General features: G+C 38.8%; 1 protein-coding gene across 5 annotated transcripts in view; it reads right to left on the bottom strand.

Moving 5' to 3' along the window:
* eps15l1a (epidermal growth factor receptor pathway substrate 15 like 1a) overlaps positions 1-22821 on the bottom strand; it is a 54175-nt gene that overhangs the window by 6201 nt on the left and 25153 nt on the right. For 2 of the 5 annotated variants that reach the window (XM_089000548.1, XM_089000549.1), the window contains 14 exons: positions 22489-22574; positions 20143-20175; positions 18270-18342; positions 18027-18188; positions 17545-17742; positions 14201-14404; positions 10021-10129; positions 9822-9872; positions 9014-9150; positions 5619-5682; positions 5394-5536; positions 5207-5300; positions 1526-1690; positions 13-29 (listed from right to left, as the gene is read on the bottom strand). In XM_089000548.1, coding sequence (XP_088856674.1) covers positions 13-29; positions 1526-1690; positions 5207-5300; positions 5394-5536; positions 5619-5682; positions 9014-9150; positions 9822-9872; positions 10021-10129; positions 14201-14404; positions 17545-17742; positions 18027-18188; positions 18270-18342; positions 20143-20175; positions 22489-22574 — 1536 coding nt within the window. The remainder of the gene's footprint in view (positions 1-12; positions 30-1525; positions 1691-5206; positions 5301-5393; positions 5537-5618; positions 5683-9013; positions 9151-9821; positions 9873-10020; positions 10130-14200; positions 14405-17544; positions 17743-18026; positions 18189-18269; positions 18343-20142; positions 20176-22488; positions 22575-22821) is intronic. The other 3 variants (XM_089000550.1, XM_089000553.1, XM_089000551.1) reach the window with 2 other exon arrangements.

The raw sequence follows: 22821 nt of genomic DNA, 5'->3' as shown, positions 1-22821 counted from the left end.
AGTCCAACTCACCTTGACTTTGTCGGGTCCTGTCCGGCCGGGGTGAGAGAACACACATTAGCGATACGTCGACGTTGTCAAATTAAGTGTGGTGTAACGGACATTTTATTTCATGAATGAATGAAACATTATCTAATTAATCAATTGATATATGATCACATAATTAATTAATTGGTAAGCAAACAGATTGATGAATTATGATCGATGAATGTAATTTTTTTATTGCCCGATTAAATAATTTGTAATTAAAATAATTATATAACTGCCAAGACAGCAAATGAAATTATTAATTCGTCAGTAAAGAAAATAAGTATTTGATTGCTTGCACAGCAAATTAATTAATATATAATCACTGAATTAATTAGTTAATTAATTAACAGGTAAACAAGGTGATTTATTAATTATTTATGGGATTGTTTAATTGCTTGATGAAATAATTATAGTAATTAAAATAATTATTTAATTGGTTAGACAACAAATTACTTACATAATTAGTAAATAAAATCATTATTTAATTGCTTAATAATAATAATAATACATTTAATTTATAAGCGCTTAGACAACAACGTAATTACTGTAATCATTTACTTACCAGTAAGCAAACATATTAAGTAATTCATTATTAATTATATGTCATAATTTTTAATTGCCTGATTGAAAAATTAATTAGTTAGTAATTTAAAATATTTAATTGTTTGGACAACCAATTAATTCAATACATATTTCGTAAATAAAATAATTTAATTGCTTAGACAACAAAGTAATTAATTAATATATAATCACTGAAATAATTACTTAACCAGTAAACAAACAAATTAAGTATGTAATTATTAGATTTTTTAATTGCCTGATTAAAAAAGTAATGAAATAGTAATTAAAAATATGTAATTGCTTGGACAACGAATTAATTAAATAATTAATTAGTAAATAAAATACATATTTAATTGCTTATACAACAAAGTAATTAATATATAATTACTGAAATAATTAGTTAATTAACTAGTAAACAAACAAATTAAGTCATTAAAAATTACATTGTTTAATTGCCTGATTCAAAAATTAATTAATTAGTGATTACAAAAAAATATATAATTGCCCGGACAAAAAATCAATTCAATAATTGATTAGTTAATAACAGAATTATTTAATTGCTTGGACATCTAATTAATTATTATATAATCCAATAAACAAACTAGTAATTAATTAATAAAAGTATTTAATTGCTTGTTACATAATTAGTAAATAAAATAATGAATTGCTTTTACGACAAATTAATTAAATAATGAACTAGTGGATAAATAAAATAGTTATTTAATTGCTTAGACAACAATTAATTGTGCATATTCATTTCAACAATTAACCTTTTTTTGACAGTCAGAACTGTAAAAGCAACGACAGAGACTTGTTTGTATGCCCCAAGAAAAAATGCCAGGGATTTGCCCCCCCCACCCCCCCAAAAAAAAAAAAAAACAATTATTTCGGAATTTCCTGGAGTCACATGACACAAAGAGAGAGATAGTCTTACTTGGTGCCGACGACAGCGGAGCAAAAGGATCCTTGCCGCTGAAGGGGTCCCCCAAAGCTTTTTTACTCTGAAAGGGGTCCGCAATGTCCCGGCCGAATGGCTGGAAAGGGTCGCTGGGCTTGGGGGCTTCCGGCGGGCCGCACACGTTCACTGGCGTCGTCTTACCTGCGTGGAAGCGGGCGCTCAGTGCTCGCTTGCGCCATTCACAAAATAAATACAGGTAACATCCGACTTACAGCCGAGTTCCGTTCCGACCAAACGGTCGTAAGTCAAAATCCATTCAAAATGTTTAATAGAGACTCGGAGGCTAAATGACTGAACCCCCCCCCCCCTCTGGTGCCATCACACCGTCAATTGCTGTGCGAGAGTGACATGCTGGCTGGCTTTCCAAAATTGTCAAACACGTTGCGGTGCCAGCCGTAGAATTAAAAATTAAAAAAATAGGGTCTGGAGGTCATGGTCCTAAGTCGAATGTTACCTGTAAAACTTTTCTGCACGGAAAGCAGAAAAGGCTCGTTGAATTTGAAATAGAACCCGTAACTCATTCACTGCCAGATGATGTGCCAGGGTTTTTGTCATTTTTACTCAAATTGCAGGACCCACAAATTACATATACAACGTTGTGCTGTGAGCAAGCGAGAAAGCAATCACGAGGAGATGGCTAACAAAAGAACCTCCAACAGTCAACGACTGGATTAAGGTGATGGATGAAATTTATGAAATGGAAAAGCTTACATTCATAGTCAGAGGCGAGCGAGAGAATTTTGAGAGACTATGGGATACCTGGGGAAAATTTACAGCAACCTAAGTGCTTATAAAGATATTTAAAGGACAAGCGACGCGTCCGGACAAGTTGTGTCAATAATTGGTATAATCACTTCAAAAGACTTCTACTGAACGTATTTGACAAAGATTCCACAGCATGTAGCTATAGTTTACGTTTTAAGACTCGCGCTGAATATTCAGGAAGTCCTGTTTTAGAGTTGGTGACGATACCTACCGTGACGTCACGGTAGGTATTGTCACTGACCGAGAAAGCGTCAATGCATTTTTGGGTACTTTGTTTGGTCTGAAAACTTCGTGTTGATGGTAAAATTAGAAGGAAAACACATAAATAACGCGATGGTGAATCGTTGTGTGTTGCACCAAGACAACTATTTGATATTCGCTGACACATTCCCAGCAGACAAATCAGCCATTTCCAACGGAGCTTTGGCGCCATCTTCTGCACTTTCTGGGTGCTACATTGCTGTCATTGACAGCTCAAATTGATATGGGAGGACTCCTTTAATCGATTGCAAACATTTATGCTTTCCTCTTCAGAACTATTTGAATCATATTTATAACTGGATGAGGAACAAGAAAGCATCTTCTCCGAATCTGAAGCCATTGTTTTGATTCTCGAGCAAGGCAAGACGCCTTGGCGTGACAGCACGAACAAGGGGGCGGGACTTTCTCAATCTGCCCAGTTCCGAGCTCATTTTGTGGCAGTTTTGGGAGACTTTAAGTCATTTTTATTTGTGTTTTGCATTTGAATAAAAATATCAGCCTGTGTTTTGGGTATTTTAGATGCTATAAAATGTTTTTCTGATGTCAGTTAGAAAACAAAAAAATGGTGTCGCTTGTCCTTTAAGTTAACCTATGAACCCCAATCCACTCAAGATCAAAATTGTTAATTATTGCTATTATAATTACTATTATTTATTATTTTTATTTGTATTATTATTATTTTTTCCTATTATTTTTTCAGCATTTATTTGTTTACTTTTCTTTCTTATATGGCACAGTGAAGAGGACATTGCATCAGCAGAATTGCAAGAAATGTAAAACGTTTCATTGAGATGGTTATGTAATCGATTTGTTTTGATATCTGGATCAGATGATGCTCAATGTCACCAACCATGTTTTCCCTTGTCTAACTTCTTCTTTCTTCTTCTCCTTTGGGCTTTTCCCATCCAGGGGTCACCACAGCAAATCAGTGTCCTCCATCTTTAGAGGTTTGATCCGCATGTTTATTTTGGCCAAGCTTTTACGTCGGATGCCTTTCCTGACACAACCCTCTGTATTTATCCGGGCTTGGGACCGGCACAAGAAGACTTATGTCCCTTTGTGGCTACAGAACAAGCAACTCAGTCAAAGGCTCCCAAACACAAAATGGTCATCGGCACAGCAACATTCAAAACAGCAAAAACTATACTCACCATTCAGCTCTAATGGTAATCATTCTCCAAAAATTCAAAAGATAAAAAATAAATACAGTGATACCTCTGTTTACAAACCACTTGGCTTACGAGCTTTTCGGTTTACTAACGTTAAATTTATGAAAATTTTACCTTGGCATACGAACCTTTTTCATAGACGGAACTGCAACAACAAAATGGCAGCCGACTGTTTTTGTCCTCTATTTCCCGCCCCAGTCTTCGGTTAAAGCCACGTGATTGGTCAAGAACGCAGCAGTGAGGGCGGTGGTTTAAACATTAAATAGACAGTGACAGACGACAGTGAGAGAGTTTCAACTTTGATAGTTCAAAGGCAGAATGTCGACTGCAAGGTTAAAGTATCCCATCAATCAGGCTCCACAAACAACCTGCACAAGCCACTTGATGCAAAAAGCTGTCAGCTAAATAAATAAAACTAAACTCAACTAAATAAAATTATCACAGCGAAAGCACCTATAAGGGATCATTCCTCAAGATCGTGAAAGAAGAAGGTTACGTTCCTCATCAAGTGTTTAATGCTGATGAAACCGGTCACTCCATTCCATCAAGCCATCAACGACCATCACAAAGCATCTGTGTAAGCTCTCAGTCGTACAGGAGTGGTCCATGGATGAAAAGGTTTCTTCAGCCGTCATCAGTACTTCTTTGAAGGTGTCAGACGTTTCGCTTCTTTTCCAAGATGCTTCTTCATAAAACAGCAAAATCCTTCACTTAACCGCCATGGTGGTGTGAGGTTCAATTTGGATCGTTCGTACAACAGTCTGCTTAGGCAACATAGGCTTAGTCATGCTGATGAGGTGATACCGGGGCAAATGGGGCAATCAGGCGAGTTGTCGGTCAGGACAATAGAAGTAATTAGTGGAGCCGCTGGGAGTAGTCCTCTGCTCCCCACAACCTGAGAGCAGGGGCCAATCATAGCAGAGTCCGGCACCGCCACGTCTGGACAGTATGGATATATATATAGGGCCGAAACCACCAGCTAGACTTTAGTTCGCTGAAGAAGCATCTTGGATAAGAAGCGAAACGTCCAACACCTTCAAAGAAGTACTGATGACGGCTGAAGAAACCTTTTCATCGATGGACCATCACAAAGGTAAATAAAACGACTTTATTAGCCAGTACAGTTTATTTCTTTAATTATAATTCCATAGCACATTTATTATACATAAAACAAGGTATATTTTGTGTAGTTTAAAGGCTTAGAAAATTATAAAGTAGAAAATTATGTTTTATGGGGACCTGAGAACAGATTATTCTCATTTTAATGGTTTCCTATGAGAAATTAATGTTTAGGATACACATGTTTCGTCTTACGCACTCTGTCTGGGAACCAATTAAGTTCGTAAGCCAAGGTATCACTGTAAATAAAAATGGAGGCCGTGGTCGTAAGTAAGGGTGGTCGTAAGTTGAGCCGGTCGTAAGTCGGATGTTACCTTTTACAAATGAAATGTTATGGACTCACCACTGGGGGGTTTGGGTCTCGGCGGGACTCCCTTTTTTGGGGGCAGGGCTGGCGTGTCACTCTTTCTGTTGAACGGATCATCCGCAAATACAGCCTGGCCACAAAGGGGGGTGGCAAGAGGGGGTCTGGTGAGTCGTCGTGATAGTGTGTGGGGGGGGGGGGGGGCGTTACGATCGTCGCGTTCTACCTTCTGGTAGTCTGGCAGCCAGCCGACGCGGCCTTCGAACGGATCTCGGGGCTTGGCCATGTGGCTGAAGTCGGCAAAAGCGGTGGAGCTGCTGTTGCTGCTAAAGGAGCCGCTGCCGAACGGATCCAACGAGCCGAACAAATCTGGAAGGGACGGACGGACGGAGACGGAAGTCAACAAAATGGCCGCCGGGGATGCATTATCGTGGATGGCAAGACTTCCTACCGGTGCCTTTGCATTTGGGGTTGCCGGCGGAAAACGGGTCGGTACTCGTGAAATGAGCCATTTGCTGCAAAAAACAGAACAATGTTTTTTTTTTGAGACCATGAATTAACTTTTCACAAAGAACAGTAGAACAAAAAAAAATACAGTATTTTCCGGTGTATAAGGTGCACCCAAAAGCCCCCCAAAAATTATTGAACAGATGACCCTGCACCTTATATGCCGATGCGCTTTATATGTGACGTCCTATTGAGCAACAGCAGGTCTTGCAACGACTGTCACTAGCCAACGACTCCAAAAGTTTGAAAATAAACCATTCGTTGGGGGTGCGCCTTATACACCGGAAAATACGGTAGTAATGCATTATATTTGGATAACGTTTTTCACTCATTGAATGTGCGGCATATATATGGAAATATTTTGAGAATACACCATTATTAGGGGTGCGCGTGATACACCGGAAAATACAGTAGTTATATATTATATTTGGAAAATGTATTTCATTAATTGAAGGTGTGCCTTATAGTCTGGTGTGCCATATATATGGAAAAAAAATTGAAAATATACCATTCATTGAGGGTGCGTCTTATACCCCAATGCGCCTTATTGGATTGGATTGGATATGCCTTTATTAGTCTCACAGTGGAGAAATTTACATTTCACAGCAGCAAAGTGATGAAAGGAATGAAAGTAGAAAAACAAAATACATGAGCTGCTGGAAAGGCAGCCACTCTCGCGGCGCCGTCTTGAAGTCAAAAGAACAAAAAAAAAACTAAATAACAAATAATATGACAGCATAGAGACAATATGACAAAACAAAGACACAGAGAGACATTCATTCTTCAGGACTTGCTGTACCCTCTTTGTGATGACATGAAACAGTTCTAGATGAAAGAGGAGAGGATCAAAGCCTCTTTCCACCAGTGGATCAGGGACATCATGGTGGAATGTGCATGTCAACTACAAGCTAAATGTTGAAAGTGTTATACACTGGAAAATACGGTAGTTATATAATGTATTTGGAAAACGTTTCTCATTGATTGAATGTGCGCCTTATACAGTGAGACCTCAGCTTACGAACACCTTATCTTAGAAACCTTTCGTCTTACGAACGTCAAATTTATGAAAATGAAACTTTGAAATACGCACTAGTTTCATGATACACACCCACCACGGCTGGTGGAGTAATCTTCGGCGGAAGAACACCAAAGCACACGACCTTCAGATCTGGCGGAGTGATCTTCGACGGAAGCACACGACCGAACAGCGCTCCAGCCGGCGCTACTTTCCACACCCCTCTCATTGAATGCACACATCGATCGCCTCCTTGGAGCTTTTTGCTGATAATTTTACTATGATGGGACCGAAAAAAAACCACCACAGGCTCGTGTTCAGCCCAAGAAGACACAAAATAAAATCACCGTCGCTGAGAAGAAGGAGATAATTGAAAAACACGAACGAGGTGTGCGTTTGTGTGATTTAGTGGCCGAGCACGGCTATGCTAAGTCAACCATTGCTACCATTCTCCGGAACAGAGAAGCCATCAAAGGTGCGTCTGTTGCAAAAGGTGTTTCAGTGCTCTCAAAGCGACGGTCTCGGGCAATCGAAGAAGTTGAAAAACTTCTGTTAATTTGGATTAACGAAAAGCAGCTATCCGGCGACAGTGCGAGTAAAGCTATTTTATGCGAGAAAGCATGGCTAATTCACGCCGATATCGCCATGCGCCAACCTGGAAGTTCGGCGCTTATTGAGGATTTTAAAGCCAGCAACGGATGGTTCGAGAACATCTGAGGGCGAGGAGGAGGAGATGGCTGCAGCATCAAGTGAGCTCATAAAGGCAATGTTGGCAAAGTGGCAAACTTTCTATGAGTGCACACGTCCATCGTCTTCAACGATACTTTTGCTGTTATGGGACCGAAAAGACCACACCAGGCTCGCGTAAGTTTGTTGCTTTCCGGGATCGCGAGTTTTTCCACCCCCTCGTGTCATTTTGTTTGCCTAGCTTGATAGGCTGGACGGATCGCCCCCGCCCGCCTTCTTTTGTCGCGTCATTCCGGGTCCGTGGAATCATCGGACTCGTGCCTTTTGTAGGAATAAAATCTCTGCTAGTACCTGTCTCTGCCGCCTGCTTAGGGATCCAAACCCGTTCCGACGAGTCAGCTATCCCTGTCACGCTCGGAACGTGACAGTATCATTGTGTTCAGCTGATAGAAAAGGCTTGGCATGTTACCCTTCGATCCTGGAAGAATTTGTGATGTGCAGGCTTTTATTGAACAGTTCCATCCAGAAAAGACTGTGGCTATGAGAATCATCAACATGATGAATGATAATGTGATGTCTCAGTTTCACAAGACCTTACAAGTCAGAAAGCAACAGGTGTCAATTAAGAGCAATCAACGACCATCACAAATGTTAATAAAGTGACTTTATTATACAGTGCAGTGTATTTCTTTCATTACAATACAATAGCACATTTATTATACATAGAATAAGGTTTTGTGTAGTTTTAAGGCTTATTTAGTTGAAAATTATATTTTATGGAGACCTGGGAACGAATTATTCTCATTTTAATGGTTTCCTATGGGAAATTAATTTTTGGGATACACACTTTTCACCTTAAACACTCTGTCTGGGAACCAATTAAGTTCGTAAGACAAGGCCCCACTGTATTACATTTGTAAAATGTTTTTTTTTATACATTGAATGTGCACCTTATATACCGGAAAATATTATAATTGTTTACTATATTTAGAAAACAGTTTTCATTCATTGAAGGTGCACCTAATAGTCAGTCCGGTGCGCCTTCTACAGGGAAAAAGTTTGAAAACACACCATTCATTGGGGGTGCGCCTTACATTCCAGAGCGCCTTATACACAGAAAAATATGGTACTTTTATATTATATTATATTATATTATATTTGGAAAATGTTTTTCATTCATTAAACGTGCGCCTTATAGTCCGGTGCGCCTTACATAAGGAAAACGTTTGAAAATACGCCATTCATTGGGGGTGCACCTTATACACCAGAAAATATGGTAGTTATATATATATTTGGAAAACATTTTTCATTCATTGGAGGTTCGCCTTATAGTCCAGTGCGCCCTATATATGGAAAACGTTTGAAAATACACCATTCGTTGGGGGGTGCGCCTTATACTCCGGTGCACCTTATATACAGGAAAATACGGTAGTTATATATCATATTTGGAAAATGATTTTCCTTCATTAGTGCCTTATAGTCCAGTGCGCCCTATATATGGAAAACGTTGGAAAATATACCATTCGTTGGGGGGGTGCGCCTTATACTCCAGTGCACTTTATACACGGTAATTACAAAAAATCCCCATGAAACATTTGAAGTAGTGGAAAGCGAACAGATGAAAGCAAATGTCTCACCTTGGGTAGTGTGGCGCTTTTGCTGAAAGGGTCCGTTGTGGCAAAGGGGTCCAGTTTGGCAGTTTTCTTGAAGAAATCTTCAGACGAGGCCTTAAACGGGTCCGCCGTCTCTTTGAACGGGTCGCCACCAAACGGATCTGCAATGCCAAATCATAAAATCATGACGCCCTATCACATGGGTGTCAAAGTCAATGCCCGGGGGGGGGCAAAACTGGCCCGCCACATCATTTTATTCGGCCCACGAAAGCAAATCAAACGTGTGAAATTTCATGCTCATCTATCAAGCTAGCTAGCTTGCTATCTTTCTATTCAGCTATCTGGCTAATCAAATTGTTGCATGTAAACCACAATACCAGTCGTAAAACTAATGATTCATTCAATTATTCATTCAATTGTTATACATTCTACATGTAATATGTGGAGGACATGAAACATTCCAATGGCTTCCCCAAATTCATAACTGCTCCCAAAAAAAAATGACTGACACCCCCGGTGTAATGGCTTTTTTGCACGGTGTCAAAGTCAAGGCCCGGCAGCCAAATCTGGCCCCCCGCATTATTTTATTCGGCCGGCCAAAGCAAATCAAACTCGTGAAAATGCATGATGCATACAAAGTCTGAACCAAAATTGCCTTATCAAATTTATAGACATCGTGCGGGATATCACAATGGCAATTGCAAAATGAATGAATGAATAAATAAATAAATAAATAAATAAATAAATAAATAAAGCGCAGGTTGTGCGACGGCGATGGTCAATTTGGTTGTCAGTTGTTCGCGCAAAGAATAAAAGACGCAAAAGCGAGTACCTGTAGAGGCTGCGGGCGACTTTGCAAAAGGGTCGTTTTGGAAAGGGTCTCCTGAAGGAGTAGAAATGTAGCAAAAGAAAAGCAAACAACAAAAAGAAGCTTGAAAACCACGAGGGGAACCGAAACAAATGCTGCCAATATCAACAAAAATAACCAAAAAAAAGTTAAATAGTAAAAACACGGCAAGGGTGACAGGCACCTTTGAAAGGGTCCACCCTGAAGGGGTCCTCCGATTGAAAGGGGTCGGCGTGGAGCTCCTGAGGTTGACTGTTGAACACCGATGGCTTCACTTTGAATGGATCTTCTTGCTAGGATCAAAACAGAAGGAAAATATTAATGGGGGGACGAACATTTAAAAAAAATGGCAATTTTCAAAATTTTGTAAACATATACATATATATATAATTGTGATTTAAAAATTTTAATTAAAAAAAATTCTAAAATGGCAATTTTAAAAAAATTGTAAAAAAATCGAAAATGATTTTCGAAATGTAAAAATTCTTAGATGGTAATTTTAAAAACGTAAATGAAAATTAAAAATGGCTATTTAAAACATTTTGTAAAAAAAACAAAAATGTAAATTTTAAGTGTTTTTAAAAAAATTCTAAAATGGCGGTTTAAACAAATTTTTGTAAAAATTGTGTCAAATGGCGATTTTTTTTAAATTGTAAAAAAAAAAAAAAAAAAAAAAAAAAAAAAAAAAAAAATCGAACATGGCAATTTATAAAATTGTAAAAAAAAAAGCCTAAAATGGCGATTTTAAAGGACAACCGACATCACTTTTTTGTTTCCTAACTGACATCAGAAAAACGTTTTATAGCATCTAAAATACCCAAAACACACAGTATCATATTTTTAGTTAAATGCAAAACACCGATAAAAATGACTTAAACTGTCTAAAAACCACTTCAATTTGAAACCGGAAGTGGCCAGTTTCAGAAAGTCCCGCCCCCAGTTTGTGACATCACGCCAAGACGTCTTGCCTTGCTCTATAATCAAAACAATGGCTTCAGATTCAGAGAATATGCTTTCTTGTTACTCATCCAGTTATGAATATGATTCAAATAGTTCTAAAGAGGAAAGCATACATGTTTGCAATCGATTAAAGAATTTATTCTGTGTCATTTTGAGGTATCTGGGTGGGGGGGAGGGGGAGAGAATGTAGCACCCAAAAGAGGCAGAAGATGGCGACAAAGCTCCGTGGAAACGGGCTGATTATTTCCTTAGATTTTTGTCAGCGAATATCAAATAGATGCTCGGTGCAACACGATTCACCATGGCGTTATTTATGTGATTACCTTCTAATTTCGCCATCAACACTGATCAACACGAAGTTTTCAGACAAAGAACAAAGTACCGCAAAATGCATTGACGTGATGAAAGGACTGCTACAATGTGTCCTTCCTCGGTCAGGGGCGTTCCTTCCGTGACGTGACGTGAGGACTCGTCACCAACTCAAAAACAAGGCTTCCGGAATATTCAGCGCGAGTCTTAAAATATAGCTATATGCGGGGAATCTCTGTAAAATACGCTCAGTAGAAGTCATTTGAAGCGACTACAAATTATGGACACAACTTGTCCAGAGGCGTCAGTTGTCCTTTAAAAATGTAATTAAAAAATTTTGAAATGGCGATTTTTAAAAATTAGTAACAAAATCTAAAATGGTGATTTTTGAAATGTAAAAATTGGCGATTGAAAATGTAAAAATGGCGATTAAAAAAAATCAGAAAAAAGCTAAAAGGGCGATTTTAATTTTTTTGTAAAAAAAAGACTAAATTGGCGATTTTAAGAATTTGATAAAAACAATTCTAAAATGCCGATTTTAAAAATTAGTAAAAAAATCTAAAATTGTGATTTTTGAAAAGTAAAAATTGTCTCAAATGGTGATTTAAAAGAAATCGTAAAAAACAAAATCTAAAATGGCGATTTAAAAAAAATGTCAAACAAAAACTAAAATAGCGATTTTCAAAATGTTATTAAAACATTGTAAAATGGCGATTTTTTTTGAAATGTAAAAACTGTCTCAAATGGCGATTTTAAAAAAATCGTAAAAAAATAAAATGGCGATTGTAAAAATTTTGTAAAAAAAACTAAAATCCTGATTTTAAGAATGTTATTAAAAAAATATAAAATGGCGATTTTGAAAAATTAGTAAAAGGAAATCCAAAATGCTGATTTTTTTAAATGTAAAATTTGTCTCAAATGGCGATTTTCATAAAAATTGTAAAAAAAAAATGTCAATTTAAAAAAATGTGTAAAAAAAAACAAAATGGCGATTTTAACAATTTGATTAAAAAAATTCTAAAATGGCCATTTAAACAATAAATAAAAAAATCAAAAATGGTGATTTTCGATATGTAAAAATTGTCTCAAATGGCGATTTTTAAAAAATTGTAGAAAAAAAATCAAAAATAGCGATTTAGTTAAAAAAAACTAAAATGGAGATCTTAAAAAAAAAATCAAAAAAATTAAAATGGTGATTTTCGAAATGTAAAACTTGTCGCAAATGGCGATTTAAGAAAAAAAAAAATGCAACAAAAAAATCTAAAATGGCAATAAAAAAACTAACTAAAATAGTGATTTAAAAAAAATGTAAACAAATCTAAAATGGTGATTTTCAAAATGTAATGGCGATTCTAAAAATTGCGGCAACTGTTTCGACATCAACTGCACCTAAATCAGGATCATCCAATCAAAATGGCGGTTTCTGCCAACACAAGCCGAAACAGGAAATGAACAGCAAAAAAGCGAGAATACATACAGGTAACATCCTAGTTACGACCGGGTTCCGTTCCGAGAAAACGGTCGTCAGTCAAACGGTCGTAAATCGAAAAGCATTCAAAATGGCTGACGCGAGGATCGCGTGATCATAACAAATGACGACACACAGTCATCTCCTTTACGACAGGGTAGTATACGATGTCAATATGTTGTTTTTAAGCAACATTTTCTATTGAATACTATTATATACCAAAATGTTGACAGTTCATTTATAAATCTAATAACTTTTAGTGTCATTTTAATCATTTTATATTTCGTATGATCAATCTTTATTACTGTGTCGGCGCACACAGTTTCTGCTGCTCCAAATACACACGGCTTCCCACGCATGCGAGCTGTCCAAAAATCGCTCTCCCTGCTAACGGAGAAGCCAGAAGAGGTCACCTGTCCCAAAGAAGCGGCGGAGCCGACCGTGAGCCCGACGCGACATTTGCGTCGCGGCGATCCCACCTCGGCATCGATGGACACTCCTCCCTACCCCCGATTGTCACGCTCGGATTAACAGCTGGGGGCGAGGCCACGCCTCCCCGCTTGCCACCACTACATCTTCGTCCGAGCCCCCCCCCCCCCCCCCCCCCCCCCCCCAAGTTCTGAAAGGCGATTATAAATTAAACATATTATTATTAATTATTATTATTATTATTATTATTGTTCCGTTTCTGTACCACCGTGTGCGATTTGCTTCTCGCCAATGTCTGGTTTCCCATTGTCTCCCCCCACTCGTCGTTTTTGGTATTCTTTATTTTTGATTATTCCCCTGGTCCTCTTTTTGGGACCAGCGCTTTGTGTTGTAGCTTAATAAATCATCTGGCACGGACCTCTGTCTCGTTGTTGGCTTTAGCGGTGGCAGCCGTAGAATTAAAAAAAAAAAAGGTCTGGCGGTCGTGGTCGTAACTCGCGCCAGTCGTAAATGGGTTGTTCCATGTACAGTGAGACCTCAACTTACAAACACCTTATCTTACAAACTTTTCGTCTTACAAACTTCAAATTTCTGAAAATTAAACCTTATGATAAGCACTATTTTCATAATACACACCCACCACGGCTGGCGGAGTGATCTTCAACGACCATCAAAAAGGTAAATAAAACGTTATTTTACAGCACAGTTTATTTCTTTAATTACAGTCCTCATGTAATGTGCCTCTCTTTCCAAACAGCAATTCCGTTTGACCTTCGACCTCCAACGCCATGCCATCAGTGACCATCACAAATGCAAATAAAGTGACTTTATGATACAATGCAGTGTATTTCTTTCATTACAATACAATAGCACATTTATTATACATAGAATAAGGTATGTTGTGTGTAGTTTTAAGGCATATTTAGTTGAAAAGTATATTTTATGGTAACCCGGGAATGGATTATTCCCATTTTAATGGTTTCCTATGGGATTTTTTTTTTTGAGATACACACTTTTCGCCTTACACACTCTGTCTGGGAACCAATTAAGTTTGTAAGTTGAGGTCTCACTGTATTTAGTTTTATCTGCGAGGCAGATGCCGAAATTTTCTCAATGGAATTGCGTTTTTCTCGAGAAAAGGTTATTTTCGTCTGAAAATCCGCAGATCGGTGGAAAATTCACATCCCTGTTTATAGACCTGTATTTTTGCCAGCTGTGGCAACGAGGACCCCCCCAGGGAGGAAGGGATGGTTCCGTTCTCCCGGTCGCTGAAGCCCTCGCTCATGTCGGCCAGGTTGGTCATGCTCCCCCCATGGGTTCCGTTCAGGGTGCTGTTGTACTGCTCGATGCTTTTGGACACTTCCAGCTGGCTGTCTTGGATCTGCGACAACTTACTGCGTGCCTGAACAACACGGTGAAAGGTTGTTAGTATATCTGTGAAACGCGTAGGATACAGCTAAGCAGATTTATTTTTTTTGGGGGGGCGGGGGGTCTTTAGACGATTCTGCAATTCACACCAATTTTACAATGGAGTCTGGTTTTGTCATTTCCAAATTCAGCGTTTTGGATTGGATTGGATGTACCTTTATTCGTCTCGCAGTGGAAAAATTCACATTTCACGGGAGCAAAGTCATGAAAGGAAGAAGAAAGGAAAGAAAGAAGTAGAAAATTTATGTGGGACAGGAGATGTGAGACAATCTCTTTTCGTCAATGGATGCTACAACTGCGTGTTTGCTTTCTACATTTAGCTTGTAGTAGACGTGCACATTCCACCATGACATACCTGATTCACTGCTGAAAAGGACGCTTTGATCCTCTCCTCTTTTATATAATAAATAATGATAATGATAATAAATACATTTAATTTATAAGCGCCTTTCAAAAATCTCAAGGACACTTCACAGTCACAGGACATTTTTTCTGCGGGTGAGCAGCGGCAGCCACACTCGCCAGGTTCCAAGTGCTTCATGTCACAAAGAGGGTACAGCGAGTGCTGAAGAATGAATGACTCTCTTTGTCTTTGTGTTTTCATATTATTTCTTATTTATTTACTTTAAGATGGCGCCGCGAGAGTGGCTGCCTTTCCAGCAGCTCCTGTATTCTTCTACTTCTTTCTTTCCTTTCAGAACTTTGCTGCTGTGAAATATAAATTTCTCCACTGCGAGATGAATAAAGGTACATCCAATCCAATCCAATCCAAAAAATATAGTATCAGTATCAGTCATATATTACTCATATCAAATACTGTGAGACCTTGGCTTACGAACTTAATTGGTTCCCAGACAGTGTGTAAGGCGAAAAGTGCGTATCCCCCCAAAAAAATTCCCATAGGAAACTATTAAAATTAGAATAATCCGTTCCCAGGTCTCCATAAAATATAATTTCCAACTAAATAAGCCTTAAAACTACACACAACCTACCTTATTCTATTTATAATAAATGTGCTATTGTATTGTAATGAAAGAAATACACTGCACTGTAACTTTCTTTTGTGTCTTCTTAGGCTGAACACGACGAGCCTATGGTGTCTTTTTCGATCCCCAAAAAGCAACTCTCTCTGTCTCCGCGTCTCTCTCTCTCTCTCTCTCTCTCTCTCTCTCTCTCTCTCTCTCTCTCTCTCTCTCTCTCTCTCTCTCTCTCTCTCTCTCTCTCTCTCTCTCTCTCTCTCTCTCTCTCACTGTCACTCTCACTCTCACTCTGGATCGACGTGTGCATTCAGAGAAAGGGGGTGCGGAAAGGCAGGACGGCTGGGGCGCTTTTCGCTCATGTGCTTTGGTGTTCTTCCGCGGAAGATTACTCCGCCAGCCGTGGTGGGGCGTGTGTATCGCGAAAAGTAGTGCGTAATCCAAGGTTTACTTTTCATACATTTAACGTTCGCTCCACTGCGGCCAATAGAAAGCCACAAAAACGACTCACTCATTCACTGGCAGACCATGTGCAAAAATGTATCCACTCCAATGCCAGGGTTTTTGTCATTGTCACTAGAAGGACCCACAGAATATTGAGTTTTAGGATGACATTAACACTCAATACCGCGTGAGAAACTTTAGACACTCTTTTTTCATTAGAAAGAAATAGTTAATTACTAAGTTAAATGGTTCTGGAGATATATGAGCTTGAAATGAGGGTGGATGTACAAAATACAATGCAATACTGTACATCCATAATGGTTTATATAATGCTTTAACAACAGCTAAAGCTGGAACAAAGCACTAACATGGGCAAAAATGGAAATTCCGCCCCCTTGTGGAAGGGGAAAAAACATCACCAGAGGCCCTGGCCAGCACTTTATCGGCACCCAAACAAGAAAAAAAAATTGGGAATGGCGCCCAACTTCATATTTTCAATTCCCCAATAAATTTGTGAATGGCAGTGAATGAGTTAATCATTTCAATTTTTCGAAAACTGGCCAAATTTCTTATACAGTCCAACCTGGGTTTTCGAACGTCTTGGTTTCTCAATTAAACTGAGTGCGCCTTAATGCACCACTGGACTCCTCTTCGCTTCCTTATACGTCACTTCCTGGTTTTGCGTATTATTGTAACCAAAGTTTTTCTTTAATGAAAAAGCAGACGTGTTTGGCCGATATCTCCGCAAATCAGACGTTATTCTCGTATAGTGTTCCATTGTGAGTGGACATGTTTGTATTTTTCAATATCAATTGAAAAAAGCATTGATTGATTGATTACATTGATTATAATGGGAAATGTTTAGGTTTTCCACCAAATCGTTTTTCAAACAGGTTTCTGGGACGGATTATAGTCTAAAAATCAGCAGCAATTTGAAAGGGGATGGGGATGACTGTGATTTTAATGTCATACTACATTTTTTAAACCGCATATTATATTGAAAAAAAAAAATCATGATTATGTTGTGGGTTATTTTTACGCGGATGTAAAAATCTACACAAAACAGTGAAATAATAGGTGACATCAGCAACAACTGTTTTGGAGAAGTTATAAACATACTTGAAAAGAGAGACAACATATTTTCTATCTCATTGGGATATTTTAGAACTATTTTAAAATAATATCCAGTGCTTTAGACGTTTCGCCTCCTATCCAAGAGGCTTCGTCAGCGAACTAAAGTCTGACTGGTCGTATCGGCCCCATTTATATATCCCTAATGTCCAGACCTGGTGGCGCCGGACACAGCTATGATAGGTCCCTACTCTCAGGTTGGGGGGGGCGCGGGACCCCCCCCTGTGGCCCCACTGATTGTTCCTACATTCCTGACTAACGATTGGCCTATTACACCCACACCCCCCGGTATCACCTCATCAGCATAACGACCCTATAGGAGGCGAAACGTCCGAAACCTTCACTTTTGTACAGATGACGGCTGAAGAAACCTTCTCATCGATGGACCACTCCTGTACGACTGAGAGCTTACACAGACGTATCCAGTGCTTTAGTCAACACAAAAATGGAAACGGGTAAAACATAATATGATCTCATCTTAAAATAATGAGGGTTAATGTGACAATATTTCAAATCGAATATTGAGCACCCTCTACTACCATGGCAAGGAATTACACTTCACCTGGTTGATCTCATCCTGCGTGGCCTTCAGGGACTTGATGATGGTCTCCAGCTGGATCTTGCCGGCGGCCAGACTCTGCTCCAGCTGGTCCTCGTCCTGCTGGAGCCGATTCAGGTCAGCCTTGGCCCGACCCAGCTCCTCCTCCTGGTTCTGCAGGTCTGACTCTTGAGAGTGGATCTGACTCTGTAGCGCTGTGATCTGCCCGAAGCGCCATAAAATGACGTAGAAATGCAGATTTTTCAAATTTTAATTCTCTGATCGACGGACGGATCGACGGACAAATCGACCGACCGACAGATAGACGGACGGATCGACGGACAGAACGACGGACAGATCGACCGACGGATCGACGGACAGACTGACCGACGGACAGATCGACGGACGGATCAACGGACAGAGCGACGGACAGATCGACCGACGGATCGACCGACAGATCGACATATCGATCGACTGATCAATTGATCGATCGATTAATTGCTCACCATCTGCGACTCCTCTTGACACTTGATGCGGACTTCGTTCAGCATATCCTCCAGCTTGTGCTTCTGCTGGTCCATCTCCTCCAGGCGGTCCTGGGCATCCTGCTTCTGCGCCTCCAGCTCCTGCAGACAAGCCGCTTCTCGGTCCAGGTCGTTCTGCATCTCCTGGAACCACAAGACCCAACACATTGGAACCAAGCCAGGGCCGACGGCCCACCGCCGAGACCACGCGCGAACCGCACTTACCTGCACCTCGGCGCTTTTGTGTCTGATGGCTTCTTCCGCCTCCCTGATGTCTTGCTCCAGAGTGTACTTCTCCCTGGCATGCACATACACACATAAATGCATATAAAACAAACAAAATAAAAAGATAAGAAGAACAATAAGACAAGCAGTGCTGTGTGGACGCATCTACGTGTTGGCAGTTGAAGAAAAAAAAAAAAAAAAAAAAAAAAAAAACAAGGTCCATATTGAATACCAGGTCACCTGAATATATTCACGCTTTGAAATAAACACCAAAACATTTCAGACTTGCCATCCAGGTTTAGTTTTCAAAGTTCAAGTTCAAGGTCACACACCACATGCCACAAATAAATAAATAAATAAATAAATAAATAAATAAATAAATACATTCAAATGAAAAAAAAAAATCACTATTAATAAATACAAAAAATCTAACTAACTTCGTCACTCTGACGAAGGCGGAAGTATACGCCGAAACATGTCAGGTATTTGAACACCTACAATACACTGTCTGTAAGAAAATAATTTGTTTTAAATTATATATCAAGTAGAAAGGATGAACTTAGTCCGGCACCGCCATGTCTGGACAGTAGGGATATATATATATATATATAGGGCCTATATTACTAGTACGACTTTAGTTTGCTACGAAGCTTCTTGGATAAGAAGCGAAACGTCCGACACCTTCAAAGAAGTACAGATGACGGCTGAAGACACCTTTTCATGGAGTAAAAAAAAAGATACAGTAAAGTCTCGTTATATCGATATCGGATATATCGATAGTCCCGGTTATATCGATACTATTTCTATGCACGCACGGAGAAAACTACATGCAAACAGGGTCGGATATATCGATAGCCCCGGTTATATCGATATTTTTTGGACTCCCTTGAATATCGATATAACGAGACTTTACTGTATATATAAAATAAAATAAAATATAAAATATAAATAGTAACAAACAAATTAAGTCAGAAATAAATAAAAGATAAACAAACTGATAAATAGATAAATAAATAAATACAAATATTTCAAAAGAAAACATACCCCAAAAATAAACAATAATAATAAATAAAAGATAAACAAACTGAAAAACGGGTAAACAAATAGATAAATAACAAATATTTTGAAAAAACAAAAATAACTCAAAATAAACAATCCTAATCAAATTAATAATACTAAATAAAAGATAAGCAAACTGATAAATGGATAAATAGATAAATAACAAATATAAAAAGAAAAATAACCCAAAAATAAAAAATAATCAAATCAATAATACCAAATAAAAGATAAACAAAAACATAAATGGATAAACAAATAGACAAATAAATAGATAAATATCAAATATTTTGAAAAAAGAAAAATAACCCAAAAATACAGTAATAATCAAATTAATACTAAATAAAAGATAAACAAACTGATAAATACATAAACAGATAACAAATGTTTTGAAAAAACAAAAATAACCCCAAAATAAACAATAATAATCACATTAATAAAAAGAAATAAAAGATAAACAAACTGAGTATAGATAGATAAACAAATAAATAACAAATATTCTAAAATAGAAAAATAACCCAAAAAATAATAAATTATAATAAACAATTTACAAGAAGAAAAAGAAGAAGATGATGATGAAGACGAAGAAGAAGAAGAAAGAGTTGCACAGGGTTTTTTTTTTGCTAAATTTGCAAGGTGCACATTGTGTCGTATACCACGAATAAAAGATCACAAATTATCACCCCATTTAAATTACAAACAATCATTTGCATTGTGATGGATCAACTGTCATTCTGTGTGTTTATGAGTGTGTCTATGTGTGTGTTTTGAAGCGAAAATGCCAGTCCAGTTCCAGTGGGTGACTTGTGCGATTTACCTGAGCGTATTCCACTGGGTAAAGGCAAGAGTGCTGACGCAGCATTATGGAAAGAATAAGTTGTGAACAAACAAAATACACACCACACAAATAAGTGGTGTGTGCGTGTCGCATGTGAGGAAGAAGCACTACGAGGAGTTGAGGGGAGGGGGTGGGGGAGTCGGGCGTGGTTGCCAAGAAAAGCGCTTAAAAAAATAATAATTATATATATATATATATATATATATATATATATATATATATATATATATATATATATATATATATATATATATATATATATATATATATATATATATATATATATACAGTGATACCTCGGTTTACGAAACCCTTGGCTGACGAACGTTTCGGTTTACGAATGTTAAATTTTACCTTGGCATCCGAACTATTTTTCGGGATACACACGGAGCTGCCACAATGACTGATGTGTCGTTAGCGAATGAGCCCGTTCTTCCAAAAGAAAATGGCAGCCGGCTTGTTTTGGTCCTCTATTCCCCGCCCCACAGTCTTCGGTTAAAGCCACGTGATTGGTCAAGAACGTAGTAGTGAAGGGACGTGGTGTAAATATTAAAGAGACAGGTAGACGACAGAGAGAGAGTGACAAAATGGATAGAAAACAGTGAAATTAGGACTCGTTTCAACTTTGATAGTTCAAAGGCAGAGTGTAGACTGCAAGGTTAAAATTCCCATAAATCAGGCTCCACAGATAACCCGCACAAGCCATTTCTACACTAGATGCAAAAATCTATCAACCTAGCTAAACAGAAAGAACACAATTGATGAGGAACAGGGCAACATTATCGCAGATAGAGCACCTACAAGGGATCATTCCTCAATATGGTGAAAGAAGAAGTCGACATTCCTCATCAAGTGTTTAATGCTGATGGAACCGGCCACTCCATTCCATCAAGCCATCAACGACCATCATAAAGGTAAATAAAACGACTTCATTATACAGTACAGTTTATTTTTTTAATTATAATACCATAGGACATTTATTATACCGTAATTTCCGGACTATAGAGCGCACCTGATTATAAACCTCACTAACTACATTTTTAGAGGAAAATCGATTTTGGACATACACAAGCCGCACCTGTATAGAAGCCGCATGTGCCCACATTAAAACATGTAAATATATTTACAAAGAAAGACAGCATACAGAGAGCGTTTTCAAAGTTTTAATGCCTGTGACGCGGCAGTGAAACGGTAGCAACATGGTAACAACACGCTAGCAACACAGTATAACAGGTATGGTAAAAATCGCGGTACGCCGTGTTCATCTTCCTCCTTTGAACTGAAGCCATCCAAGTAACCGTCCTCAGTGTCGGAATGAAACAGTGTAGTATAGACGTCGTCACACAATACCTCAGCCTCTCTCTCGCTGTCAATCCGGAATTTTCTTTTCGGTGGAGATTGTTTTTGCTTTCAGTCTGATCTGCACAGTCGAAACACCTCGACCATCTGCTCTCTGTGTGTTCACCCAGTCTTCTAGAATGTTTTCCAGTTCAGGCCACCTGGTTTTATTACCTCTGAAAGCTTTTTTCGTCTTTTTACGTTGCTCCAGTTCTTCCCGCTGCCGTTTCCAGCCTCTCACCATCGATTCGTTTATGCCAAGTTTACATGCAACAGCTTTGGTAACTCATTTATCGGACAACTCGATTGGTTTTAGCTTGAAAGATGCGTCATATGCCTTTCTTTTTGCATTTTCCATGATGAGGGTATGTTTACGCTAATTTAATTTATGCACAAGACAAGACGTTGCAGTCTTCATCGACGCATATATTGCACTGGTCTTAATCTTACCTTTTCTACTCGTGGGCCCCTGGCGGCCCTCGAGTAGAAAAGGTAAATATAGATACAATACATAAATTGGCCGCATCTCTGAATAAGCCGCAGGGTTGAAAGTTTTGAAAAAAAGTAGCGGCTTCTAGTCCGGAATTTACGGTACATAAAATAAGATATATTTTAGAAAATTAGAAAGTAGAAAATTATGTTTTATGGGGACTTGGGAACGGATTATTCTCATTTTAATGGTTTCATATGGGAAACTAATTTTTGGGATGCACATTTTTCGCCTTACACACTCTGTCTGGGAACCAATTAAGTTTGCAAGCCAAGGTATCACTGTATCAGGCCACAGGAGCCATTTTTCATCAAATGAAATGAAATTCAGTCAGCACGTTTTAACCAACCTGGATTCGGTTCTGCAGTCACGCAGACAAATCTTTCACTTTCAACGTCACTAAAAAATTTGAGGTGAGCACGGTAGACCACGATCATAGTTGTAGAAAGGGAGGTTGAGGTGCACGTGATACGTGAAATCACATGACTTTTCCATACCTTTGCAGCTGGGCGATTTCCTGGCTGATGTCATCCAGCTCCTTGATTCCTGTAAACTCGCCCGAACCCACCGAGCTGGAGCTGTCCTGCACACACAGCACCAAAGGGGTCAGTGAAGTGGACTGGGGTCAAAGCGGGCGTGGCGGTATGAGGGGGGGGGGAGTGGGTCAATGTGGAGGGAGAGATCCAAAAAGTCGACGAGCACGGAGGGTCAAACGAGAGGCCGGGTGAGGGGTTGAACGTTCATGCCGGAACCACCGGGGCAGATTCTAGCTAGATTGCTATCATCGAGCGAGCTAGCTAGCTATCATTTTCAGGTTGAAGGAAAAACCA

This window comes from Hippocampus bargibanti, linkage group LG07 (assembly GCF_051943395.1).
Source record: "Hippocampus bargibanti isolate YZ-2025 linkage group LG07, ASM5194339v1, whole genome shotgun sequence".
Classification (NCBI taxonomy): Eukaryota; Metazoa; Chordata; class Actinopteri; order Syngnathiformes; family Syngnathidae; genus Hippocampus; species Hippocampus bargibanti.
Note: the sequence above shows the minus strand (reverse complement) of the source record. Positions and strands in the feature narration are given on the sequence as shown.